The sequence below is a fragment of the Callionymus lyra genome, chromosome 1, assembly GCF_982586985.1.
Source record: "Callionymus lyra chromosome 1, fCalLyr1.hap1.1, whole genome shotgun sequence".
Taxonomy (NCBI): domain Eukaryota; kingdom Metazoa; phylum Chordata; class Actinopteri; order Syngnathiformes; family Callionymidae; genus Callionymus; species Callionymus lyra.
Genome location: NC_141818.1, coordinates 2,562,994 through 2,576,649, shown reverse-complemented (window position 1 = coordinate 2,576,649; position 13,656 = coordinate 2,562,994). Strand labels below are relative to the sequence as shown.

The following is a 13,656-nucleotide window of genomic DNA, read 5'->3' as shown; positions in this document are numbered from 1 at the left end:
TGTCACGACCACAGACTTGGTTAATCCACCCTTCCCTTCCTCAGGAAATCTGCCACTTATCCTCCAGAATGGTTTCATCTCTTCTCCGAGCAGCTCAACTCATTAATGTCCATCGGTTTTATCGTCAATAAAGTCCTCGTTAAACATCCAACGTCAGGGCGTGGATCGTGTTGTTTGTCTTTCTTTCCATCTTTTTTAGTTGAGAGTCAAAACACAAACTATTTGAATCTGTCAGTTCATCAAATTATTGTATGTTAGATTATTGTGTTACAGCAACATATATGTGTCAGTTATTAGCTTGTATTATATTTAGTACTTTGACAATTGCTTTCCAATGATTAGTGTCTGGATAATAATAATAATATTCTCTCTTTATTCTTTAAAAATCATCATCTTGTGTGATATTATTTGTATTATGTATCTACGAAATACATTTTGTACTTTTTATCACATCTATATGATATGGAAAATTACATTTTTTTAAATTTCCAAATATCTTTTTTTCCATTTTTTGACAAATAATGTATAATAATGTCATCAGTGAGCAGAGAAGCAGAATGAGAATGCTCCTTCCCAGGTGCAAAACAAATAGACTCAGGGACTCATTCATTCCTCGGGCTATTAAATTGTACAATTCTGAGTTCGGGGGCAGGAGTGAAAGTATCTTGATGTTCTGTTCTTTGTTAATCTTTGTATCCTTATTTTTCTTTGATCTATGTTCTTTATCTTTATCTTTAGACTTATATTGTATCATCTTGTTCTTTCTCTTTATTTCTCTTTGTTCTTGTTCTTATTTTATTTTGATTGTTTTTTATGAATAATTGCTGTATTTGCTGTGGATAATTTGGAGAAAAAAAACAATTTCAATCAATAAAGTTCTACCTAACCTAACCTAACCTAATTAAGCTCTTAATTAATCTTTCTTAAAATATTTATCTTAATTAACTTCTATCTGGAATCTTTCCATATTGAATTATTTGATTGAAATGATCGTTAAATGTTAATTCACCTGCGAAAGGTACTTTACTGTAAAAAAAACAAACATTGTCCAGTGATTTCAATCGTCCAGTATAAAATGATTGGATAGTGACCTGTCAATCAATCTCAACTGCTAATTGTCCCGCCTCTTCCTGAAACGGTTGGTAGATCGCCGCCACACACGATTCATCGTACAGTTCGAAGAACATTCTGAACACAAAACGTTGGACGGATTTAAAAACAGAACATTTTCCTTTAGCATGAAAAAATCATTAAACATCAATACTACACAATAATACCACATGTAAAATGGTTGTTAAACATCCTTAAAAATCTATTTACCTTTCTAGAACTAAGACAAACACGACTCACGCACTTGTTAGTTTACATCTCTGAAGAGGCCACATGTAATCCTTGATAGTTTAATTCACTGGTCACTCAGATGCTTTTTGTTTAGTTTCCTTCCACGTCACACTTTGACGTCAGCGTCAGACTTTAATCAGTGACATGTTTTTTAAAGAACGAGGAGAATCGCTTGCGTCTTTCTAAACTCCACCTGGTGATGATGATGATGGAGCCGAGAAAAAAAAGGTTGGGAAAGTTGGGGAGAGCATCCAAGTATAACATGGAGAAGAGCCAGGGTCTTGAGTCATTGAACAAACACATGCTTGTAATTCATACATCAAAGTGATCTCAGATGAAGTCTAGATGCTTTGGGATGAAAGCAGGACGTTGTGTTCTGTAACATATGTTGAGTGTACGAGTCATAATTGTCAATAAAGTTTTTTATTTAACTTATTAATGGTATTTAATGATGCTGGAAAAACAAACTCCCTCACAGAAACACTAATCTAATGTTTTTTATTGATTGATTTTGTCTTTTACTGGAAATCTCCCTTTTTATTTTTATTTTTATTATTTCAAAATTGTTGTAATTGCAATAATCTTCACTTGATTGATGTTAAAAAATGTTCCAGAGTGTTTCGAAGTATCAATGATCTCAGGACCTCCTCCCTCCTCTCTGTCTTCACCTGCTTATCGCAGTGTTGAGGGCAAATATTTTCGACTCTTCTGGTGTGAGTGGGAGAAAGTTGATCCGACCACGGTTGGGAAGTAGTGAAACTGGACTCTTACGGTTATTATGTCTGCTCCCAGAATAGAGTCGACTGTTACCGACGTGTCCACCTCCACATACTTTCCTGTTGTTGCTCTCTTGTTATGCAAATCCAAACCACTAATTACACTTTTTTCTGCAGTTGCATAACATGTTACACTGAGTTGTGTTTAATGTTGATAAAACGCTATTTTTACAGTTAAAAACACTCAAATTATCTCACATTTCGTTCATTAAGTTCATGTTATAAGACTCACAAACTAGAACTGTGCAGTAATGCATTAAAACGTTGATTTTAAAGAACATTTTCAACAACATCTAACATTATTTCTTTTTAATTTCACTTATTTTACTAGCAGTGGTGAAATAGTTAATGAAACATCATATATCCTGCAGGGGCTTTAACTAAGAAGAACCAAAACATTCAACAAACTTCAAAACACGGTGATTTTACTTACCTTTTTTAATTTTACATGAAAGAAAAGGTCATTCTAGATATAAAAGGGGCTTTTTCTTCTATTTTCCACATAAATCCATATTATTAATACTCGATTTTTCTTCTTTTCTCGCGGTGTATAAAGTTAAACATGATATTATAACAGTAATGGATTTAAAGCAGCGCTGGAAGAGGGGGCGTGGCCTACAGGTTTACAGGAAACAAGAAAAACCAGGAAGTAAAAAAGTTTTTCTGCGAGATTTCTTTATCGCTAAGTTTCACTTAAAAACATTGTTTTTTAATGCTTAAACCGGTCACTTAACTTTATTTCAAAACGCTTATTACCAGCGGAAAAGTCAAAGGTACGTATAAAATAAGTGTTTTATTATTTACGTGTAATGCAACGTTATTACTTAGTATAATAAGATACTTTAAGTGTTTCTTTATACGGCACTTTTACATGATGAATAAATATAACTGAACTATCACTTTTTGTTCTAATAACATGTTTATATTAGCCTGCAAATCTATACGAATGTGTAATTGTTCACGTAAACGTACCACAGTGACAATACGTTTTTATCAATACAAATACTGACTTGAAAGAGTAATTACTTTATAACTACTCAATATTACACTTAAACATCTATATTTTTTATCCTATTGGATATTAAATACATTATGCACTTTTATACAAACTAATATTGTAGTTATCTGATCACAAAGTCAATTTTTATATAAAAATAAATGATTTGTGCAGCAATATTTATACAAGACTAAACATACTGTTTTTCTGACTTTAACAAAACATGATAGCAGCATAATATCAATATTTGTGCTGCAGATGAGCGACAAAACTGACTCCCATAACTTTTAATTTGTATATATTTAGTCCGATGGACTAGATATTTAGTCCGATGGACTAAATATTGAGTCATTTTATGCATTTTCAAGCAGATTTAAGTCCGACTATGTGTTCCCAGATTCAGCCTCTGAAGTCATGAATCGGGTCCCACTGCAGCAGCCTCTGAGCTGTGGCCCCTGGGAGCTCAAGGAGCGACTCGGCAATGGAGGTTTTGGAAACGTCACGAAATGGCAAAATAAGGTATCGGGCGTCACTCTTTGTGTTTGCATGTTTAACTCTACTCTTCGAATCAAAACGTTAGCGAAAATAGTCTTTTTTTTTGGCATAACATAACATTTTATATTATAATTAATATCAAATATCACAATGAATATATATTTTTTAGAATACAAATGCATGCTTTAGTGAAAAATGTGTATCTGAAACATGTAAAAGGCCAGTTTCAAATGGACAAAAGACCAAAAGTTAGCTTCTCAAAAAGTGCTTAGAGGTGATGCTAACGCAGATGTTGACATGATTGGTGGGGCGTTTTAGGTTCTTTTGAAGGATCCCTCGCAGATGCAACTGAATGAGAACGTTAAGTTGGACACAGGGTCAGTTTTGTTTTGGCAGAGAGAAGATGAAAAGATTTTGATGCACATTCTTCTAGCTATACGGCCACACAGTTCATTTTCTGTTTGAACAATTAAGTTAAATGTTGATGGTTTGAATCTCCAGGATGTTAGAGGACTTTCCTTTTTTTTTAAAGTTACAGTAGTGAGTCCCCAACCTTGTTTGCACCACTGAGCGGTTTAAGGTCGGCATCATATTCACAGTTCGAACTTCATATAAAAACAATAAAAATAGATCATTTAGAGTTATACAGGCTTATTGTACCGTTTTTTTTGGTTTAGACTGTTTAGAAAAAGACTAATGTGACCTCGGACAAAATACCTTCTTTTTTTCAAAACCAAAAACCTTTCAGAGAATAATAATCAAAAGAAACACATGAAGGACCCCTTATCTCAAGGTGACCCGAGGCTGAAAACAAATGTGTTTGTGGTATCCCTTGTTTTGTCTCTAGGTCAAGGTGAACCACTTCCACCGCCACATATGTATTTATGGAAGCCAGGGAGGTCGTTCACCTTGACCCTGGGATAGCACAAGGGTTATATCAAAAACTTTTTTTTTAATATCTGGACCCCTTTGGGTTTGGGACCAGAACCAGAGTTAGGGACACTGGGGGCAACAAATGACCATTCTGAAAGGGTACATTTAAAATGTTCAGAGAGTCAGAGCTGATGTGTGTAAAGAGATAAACAACTATCAAGAGCATCCTTATACACATAAATAACTAGTTTGGTATTACTAGCATCAACCATGAAGTCATGTTTCCTCAGTGTATATTTAGAAAAGGAAGTTGTTTTCCTCATGGAATTCAACTTCTTTATTCTTATAACAAGAATTACAACACCGACAGAAGCTGCACCTTTAAGGATGCACTTCCGAACTGCGGTGTCTCGTGTGATGATGTCACCGGTCGTCACAGGATGAGAGGGACGGAGATTTTCAACAAGAATTATGGGAATATAAACACACAACCGCTTTGTGGTCCTTCCTTTTCCTCCGCCGATGAGTGTATCTCGCAGATGAATGAGTCACGTAACAGCACAGCGAGTTTGTCGTCGTCATGGTTAACTGATGTATATTTACCATAGTTTACTGATGTATATTTACTAAACTTCACGATGCTGTATCGATATTAAACATCCTTGCATCGATTTTTTATTTTTATAATGAATTAATTTACTTTATAAGAGTTATAATTAAATATGGTGTTTATGAAATCAAATATTTTTCCGGATTTGTTTTCATTTATAATTACATGTAATGCAGAACCTTTTTTCTTCATTTTTCAATTAAACTTCCGGCCACTATATGGCAGCAGTCATTACGTCCTCAAGCGGTTGAACGAACATTGAAATCCTGCGAGATCCCAGTGATGACTGAGGACGAGAGGATACAATCGACTCTATGTTTTGACATATTTTAAACAAATAAAACAAGTTCTTCTGCAACACTATAGTCAAGTACTCGGTCAATACCAAACAAGTAATTAAGTTATTATTAATTGTAACGCGCCTTTCTCAGACCAGGGTCACAAATATATCCTTGCTCTTACAGTATCGCAATATATCGCAAAATATCGTATCGTTACTCCTGTATCATGATACGTATTGTATTGCAAGATTCTTGAAAATACACAGCCTTGATATTTACATTCTTAAACAGGAAATATGAGTCACATTATGATATTATATTTTAAATACTCTGAGGCTCTATTTATCCAAATTATATCTGTGTTTGTCCTTCTTCAGTAAACAACAGTAACATTATCTCTCCATTATCATTGTCGTCATTGATAATCTGTTTCTTAGCTCAACAATATTTATCTACTCTGATACTAAGACTAGCATCCAGGGGCCGACAAAAATGATTTTGTAAAAAAGGAATGAAAAAAAGGGTTTTTTCAAGTGTTGAATCAGTCGACCTTTAAATCTTAGACCAGTTGTTGGTCAGTGAGCCGAGCTCTCTACAGTATTATCAGTGGTGCTGAGTTGACTTCCAGAGGAAGTTTAATCATCATCCTGTATTCATGTATATATAATGGTTTATAAACAGATATGGTTATGGGAAGCATGAAGGAGTGGTCATCGTAATGAGCGGAGTTTTCTTGCTGGCAGAAATGCGCACATAGAAACTTGAAATAAAATTAGATAAAGTTGTTTTTTGTGTTAAAAACTTATATACTCTTTATCCTGTGAGTGAAGAAGACGCCAAGACACCGATGATGTTATTTCTACAAATGTAATAAAGTGATTGATTTCACAACTATTTAAAGGGTGAACTAGTGTTACCCAACTATCCTGACTCACATGTTGTAAATGTTAAAGTACAAATTACTTAATTACTTACTTACTTAAAGTCTTCCTCTCCAAGCTGCAGTAAGTTCCTCACCATGACCATGTTTTGAAATTATTACTTCATAAAGTTGCTGTGCAATTTGGGCGAACAAGAGGTTACGAGAGGGGATTCCATTGTGACTTCACTCCTCCTCAAGCCAGCTTTAATCACGCCAGCTTTGTTTATACAACGAGTCCCTTGAAGGTGGAGACTCTTGATTGATGACGCGGGGTGACAAACCTCGATGCTTGACCAATCACAGCAGAGTGGGTGTGGTTATGGGAAACTTAATTTCATCTCCTTAAAAACCAATGCTGTGTCTCAAATCGCATACTTCTCTTAGTATACTAGAAGTTAGTATGCATCAGGATAGTGTACATACTAACTAGTACGCAAATTCTCAACAGATAGTATGTCTCAAATCAAACTCTGCTGCTACACACTAACAGGAAATGACCCGACAGTTTCTTCTTCTACTACTATTTAACGATGTTTCAACCAGCTGTTTGAACGCTATCGCCGGCACCTGTAAGTATATGTATATATATTTATGACGTAACTTCCGTTTAAAACGTCATTAAGATGGCGGCCGTTTAGGGTGGTTAGTGTCCATCGAACCATACTCAGTTTTGTGGGCGTTTTAGTACACCAATTAAGTGTGCATGGCGCACTAAATTTCGCATACAAAGAATTGAGACGCACTTACGCACTAAAAATACTAACTATGCGATATGAGACACAGCACAAGTGTTTCCAGTGGGCGGGGCTTAAGCTATTTTTTTAATGTAAATATTTAAATGAAAAGAGAGTTTTGTACAAACAGACACAACATACAATAGAGTCATAACATCTATTAAAGAGACACTTACATCAACACGTCAGTTTCCCTTTAAACAAACCCAAACCAAAATGAAACCGTGGACCATTAAGACTCAATACCTAGTAATCTGCCGGCTTCGTAAAAATCCCCTCGTGCTTGTTGTCAAGTCAGAACAGGAATGAAAAAACACAAAAGTATGCTTTCATTTCCTGAAAATACACATCCGTGACAGTGTTTGTTTCTCATGTTTTCTCCCTAATTCGTGACATATTCCCATCATGAAAAATAAGAATTTCAAGAATTTCAAGCAAAACGACTCAAAAATTACAGCTTTTAATTCATGTCGCTCCATCGCCTCTTAAACCTTTTGTGTTCTTGTTTCAGGACACAGAAGAGGAGATCGCGTTGAAACAGTGTCGACAGGAGCTGAGCGCCAGGAACGAGGAGCGATGGTGTATGGAGATCCAGATCATGAAACGGTCAGTATCATATCAGACACTTGTTTAGTGCCTTTTTATATGGAAAATACAGCGAAAGAATTCAAATAAATCCACCATTCCATCTTGCTTTGATGCACCGATGGAAGGAATTGTAATCTTACTTGGAAGTGGAACCAGATTCTTCTTCTTCTGCCTCAAGATGTTAGACTTCTATACTTTGAACCTCTCAGGTTATCGTCTTTTTTTCATTTTCCTGGTATTTCCGTCTCTTTTTTCTTCATCCAATTGTGTCTCCCTTCTCTCACTTTCCTCTTTTCCTTTATAAATACTCTTCTGATGTTGACCTTTAAGGTCGTCTCCCAATGTCAACCTCGTCATCTTCCACTCCGATTGTTCCACCCTGTCTGCACTCTCTTCTTCGCCTCTCTGTTGTTAACTTTCTCATTTTCTTTACTTAAGTAAACAATTGTTTATATATTTTTTCCTCTTGAAAAGTCTCTACTATTTCCATCTCTGTACGGGGGTGAGAGTCGTGGCTCTGCGGTGAACGTCTCGACAAACCGAGTGCTCACGACTTTGACGTTTGACTTTTAAGCACTCATCTGTTTTCCAACATTAAAAAAAAAACTAAATTGGCACCATGACCTTGTTAAAATCACAGAAAGGCATTAAATAATTACACCACCTCAGAGGGTTATTTATGGAAGCTTGTGGGGGTTTACAGCCGTCGTGAGCCTCCACCTCGTTGGTTTGTCTTCATTTCCGTCAACATCTGTCTGGACAATTATCTCAGTTCAACTTTCAGGTCACAGGATCGTCTCCGAGCTGCTCTGACGTGCTTGTTTTTCTTTCTTAATTTTCTGGAGTAGAGAGAGATATTTTTATTTTTCTTGTCCCAGTTTAACAAGTGTTTTGTTCTCAGACAGACATGGTCACAGCCACAACCGTCCCACGCGCAAGTAAACCACAGGGCAGGGGAAGCGATCCAACGCGCTATTAAGATATTAAAGCCACTAAACACGCATGTACACGCACGTCAACAGTAAAAAAAATGCTGCACTTTCACAAGTCTTTCGTGTTTTCACACCTTTTTAAAGCGCTTGTAGCGCAATTTTTTTTTTTAATTTGGCTGTTTATTCTTCTTTGGTTTGTACAAACCAGGGCGGAATGAAAAACAGACACAAGAAGAACATAATACTTTTGAATCAAAACATGTCTTTATTGAATTTTCTTACATAACTATACTTTAATCCAACATACCCATCATTCAACGAAAACCACAGACAACAATTGAAATAAATAAATTATAAGATAAAAGAACAGGACGCACGATTGCAAGAAGGTTGTCGGTTCCAGCTTGTGACGGAGTCAACATGTGACCTTTCTGTGTTTGTATGTTCTCTCCGTGTTGCATCGGTTTACTCCGGGCACTCCGGTTTCCTCCCACAGTCCAAAAACATATAGAGGTAGATTGGGAATTTGAGGAAATTGAGCATAGGTATGAGTGTGTGTGTGAAGGGTTGTGTGTCTTTGTGTGTCCTGCGAAAGACCGGCATCCTTTCCAGGGTGTCCCCTGCCTCTCGCCATAAGAAACTGGGATAGACTCCTGCCCCCTGAGACCCCCATAAGGGAATGAGCGGCACAGAAAATGAATTAATGAATGTATACAAATAAAATAAAATTACAGTAGTGTACACTTCTAATACTTTTCTATTACTATTATTACTAATACGCATTACAAGCTTGTGTTTTGACCCCTTTTTATTTTTACTAAAATGAAAAACAGTTGCTACAGATCCATGATACTCAATCTTCCCTCTTTTTTATGTAAAAATGTAGCTTTTTTAATGATTATTCCAATATTGTCACACGTGGTGTCATCATGTTAAGAGTGGCTTTGAGTAGATGTATTATTTAAATAGTCAGTCCAACCAGTTAAGTTATTTATTTATTTATTTTTACTTACTTTTTGGATATTTTATTAATAAAAAAAATAGATAAGTTAATATGGTTTGCGTGGTTTGGAAATATGTTAAATAGTTATTGAATTTTAAAATGTGTATTCTTCTGGTCTGACCAGCGCCATATCATCGACTTCCATAGTTAAAATGAGTCAAAATTCAAAGAAATAAGAGTAGATTTAAGCGATTATTCACTTAGTATGAGTTGAAGATGATGAAAGTAAACATGATGATTATCGGAGAGATTTGTAGCTCAACTTAAATTAACCCCGCAACGAAAAGAAATAAACCACTCTGGTCTAAATATCTCACAGAAGACTTTGGTTAAAAGTTGTATTTTCCACGTCACCCTTGATTTTCCTCTCCGTCTGAGGCGACGACACAAATTCTACAGGCGTAAATACAAGTTAGCAGAAATGGAACTGACTAGGATATTTTGACGTGTCAAGACACGCAACCGTCTCACCACAACTACTTTTGTCTCTATTTTTATATTCAAGCGTTTACGTGATCACTTTTGACTCATCGTGTTTCCTCTTTTTGTTGAATCAAAGGATTCTTTGGAGAACCTTTTTTTTGTCTTCCTTGGAACATCTATTATGTGAAAACTAAATACGGACAATAACATATTTAGAGCTTTTTTCTAATCTTATAACAGCCTGAAACCTGCAAAGTATATCATTCTATTGGTGACTATTAAGCATCTCCAGCTGCCTTTGATGAGCCAAACCTAAAATGTTGTTATGGTTCTCACTGTGAGTTTATTATCATTTTTTCTTGCTTTCGTAGCAGCAGGCTTACTGGGAATCAGGAACAGATTTCTTTCAGGTTATGAATCATAAAAGGAAACATCAGATAGAAATGGAGGTCAAACTGGGCCTAAACCTAACTCATCTGGATAATGCACCAAGTCAACACCTTCACCATCCAGTATCAGTTTGATTCTTTCCTCCTCAGGTTAAACCACGTCAACGTGGTCGCGGCCCGGGAGGTTCCGGAGGGGATGCACAAGCTGGTGGCCACCACTCACCTGCCACTGCTGGCCATGGAATACTGTCAGGGAGGAGATCTGAGGAAGGTCCGCGGTCAAGTTTGACTCATTGGGTTTGATAAGACTGTTGGGTCTGGATGTTATATGGCGAAAATATCAGACCGAAAAGAATCACAAAGTCTGTGTCCGGGGAGAAATAGTCTTTCAGATGCTTTCGAATGTTGACTCTAGAAGAACAAATTTGTGTCACTAAAGACGGAAAATTAAGACTATTCTGCATAAACTGAAATCTAAGTAAATATTGAAGTTTGGTTTTAAGTAAAAACTGTCTGACAAAATTTGACTAACCTTCACCTGAAAAATTAAAACTTTTTTAAGCATTTCAATATCTTAAAAGACAGAAAATACACCTTAAATTCTTTTAGTTTCTTGTATTATGACTGATTCAAAATTGTTACTCAGGAACGTTCATATCCACCTTCTCTCCATAATGTTCTAAAAAGGTCACAGCGAACTTGATCTTATTATTTGTAACCTGACAGTTGCATCCAGATGGTGACTGGTGTCAGGGATGTTGTTTCTAGTGCAGCTCAGTGTGGAAAAGGCAGGAATGCATGTCCGCCTCACGCTGGTCTAACAAAACACTGGAGTTTGGTCATGCAGAAGCTATGAAGGTCTAAACTGCTCCACCATCACGCCCCCGTGTGCAACACAGTCCATCATGGCTCCTGATAGAAGAACCTCTCGGACTAATACAAGTGGAATAATGAGGAATACAGAATTTAAAATCTTTAAAGAAAAAATCTTTAAATTTCAAGTTGTGTACCATTGCGTCAGATTTAACTTAAACTTGTTGTTAAACTGTTCCCATTCTGGTTTTACATGCCTAGTGTTTTCGCTGTTTATTTGTTTACTTATATATCTTAGAAACAATATAGTATTCAATTATATTCATGTGAATAACCTCAAATCCTTCTTCGTGCTTAATATACTTTTTTATAAATGTTAATAACTACCAAAGAAATTATTGTTATATAAACATGGACATGTTTATAAATTAAAATTTTTCCATTGTAGAAAATTACCAAAATTTGTATTTTTACTTCTTTATTTATTCCACTCAACTATTTCATTCTTTACTCCATTTATTCTCCCTATTTTAATTATTATTATTAAATCCTTAGTGGGATTTTCCAGTAGATCTAAAAGTTAAATGGGAAAAAACTACTTTATTGTGAAGTTGAAATTAATACTATTGCCTTCGAACTATTCCACTAAAAAACTTGAGTAATTTATGTAACAAATACGTAATACTAATAAAAATCCATTAAGATTCCTCAGCTTCTGATGCCACTTCAGCTCTATGACTAAAAACTAGGCACATGTAAGGTTGAGTGATCCTTCTCTGGAGCTGCTGCCCCCTCGACCTGAACTCAAAAGACAGAGGAACAATGGTCGATGGCAAGATAATCCTTAGAGTATTTATGATGACTTTAAACTTATAAATAAAAACTATATGAAACTAAAGTCATTTATTTCAATTTTTTAAAGGCCCCAAGTTAAGTAGAGACCGTCTTATATAAGTGACTCTTGTTTGATCCAACGGTTCATGACCTCCAATATACGTCCAGTTCTTCAAACACAAACTTCTCTAATGGAAGGGGTTTGGCTGCTGAGCCGAGGCTGATGAAATGGATCCGTTGTTGTGATGACGTCAGGCTCTTAAAGTCCTGTTTCTCTGCCCAGTATCTGCACCTGCTGGAGAACTGCTGTGGAATGAGGGAGAGCTCAGTCCTGACTCTGTTACAAGATATTTGTAAGTATTTATCGCTCGGTCTGTTGAGATCTCGTGGGTTTGAACGGGCCTGTGTGTCATCGGTATCAGTTTCCTGTAGTAAAGACGAGTATCAAGACGTCACCAGTGATTTGACCCTCAACTTCAGTCCTTAGTCACCGTGGCGACCGCGTTATGTCAGTCGTCGTACTCCAAAACCTTCTTCCATAAACAAAATTCATGATGAGCCTCATCACCTCAACCTCTAAACACAACACACACGGTCTGAACACACACAGATACACACTTCCTGTTACTTACTGGACATTTCCTGCTCATAGGTGAACCCTCCTGTGTTATGACAGAAGCAAACACACCCAAACACACACATTTAAGTGCACAAAAGGTTATGTGTTCCCGCTTTGTTGAACACTCACCGCCAGCGAACCCACTACTCACACTTTGACGCACACTTCTCTAGTCACGCGAGGATCTTTTAAACTTTGACTTTACACTATAGCAGCGAATAATCAGCCGCCGATGAGCTTCGATGATGCTGTTCGTGGTCAAACTAGACTAAACTAGTAAGAAAACGTCTCTTGGGTCCTGTTGTTGAAACAAAGCTAGAAACACAGACATCCTGAGGTTCACTTTGCTGACTTGAGGTTCATCTTAAAATACATAATAGAAATGTTGACCAGTTTCTGAGGAACTTTTTCTTCTACTGATCCGAGAGACTTTATCTACAGTACATATTGTTCAACTTCTCATTGTGTTGCTCTGTAGACGAACTATTCATCCAAGGAGGTTAATAAGAATTTTTTGCATCGTCACTATTTTCTTTTATCATTCCTGCTGTCAATTTAAATGATTAACCCAAATACTTTCACTATCTTTTTCACTCCTTCTACTCCCTCATCTCCAGCTCCTGCGCATCGTCATCCTCACTACATATACATTATAACCAAGATAGAGAATCATATAAATCTCTTTTTTAAAATAACTTTAACAGACTTTTTTGTGCTGAACCTAATGTTTTAATAGTTTTTGTTCTTCCTTCAATCGTTTTTTGCATTTTATTTTACTTTGCTATTTTAATACCTCACATATTCTACTAGTTTTTATTATATGAACGTTTGGTGTTGTTCTTAATGTAGTCTTTTTTTTAAATCATGTTTGTTTTAATCGACCATTGTTTGCCTAAAAGTTGCTAGACAAATAAATATTACGATTTTGCCTTACGCTATCTCATATATATATATATGAATGTATGAAAAATATCTTCATGAGTTATTTAATAATTGATTTATTAATTTAATTGCATCAAGAAATGA

At 36.0% G+C, this 13,656-nt stretch overlaps 1 protein-coding gene across 2 annotated transcripts in view; it reads left to right on the top strand.

The window, feature by feature from the left end:
• Positions 1–2,752: 2,752 nt before the first annotated feature.
• ikbkb (inhibitor of nuclear factor kappa B kinase subunit beta) overlaps positions 2,753–13,656 on the top strand; it is a 21,888-nt gene continuing 10,984 nt past the window's right edge. For both annotated transcript variants that reach the window (XR_015710822.1, XM_087788019.1), the window contains exons 1-5: positions 2,753–2,890; positions 3,512–3,633; positions 7,541–7,635; positions 10,515–10,635; positions 12,295–12,364. Coding sequence is in view for 1 of the 2 variants with exons in the window: in XM_087788019.1 (XP_087644145.1) it covers positions 3,529–3,633; positions 7,541–7,635; positions 10,515–10,635; positions 12,295–12,364 (391 nt within the window). In the remaining variant the exon portion in view is untranslated. The remainder of the gene's footprint in view (positions 2,891–3,511; positions 3,634–7,540; positions 7,636–10,514; positions 10,636–12,294; positions 12,365–13,656) is intronic.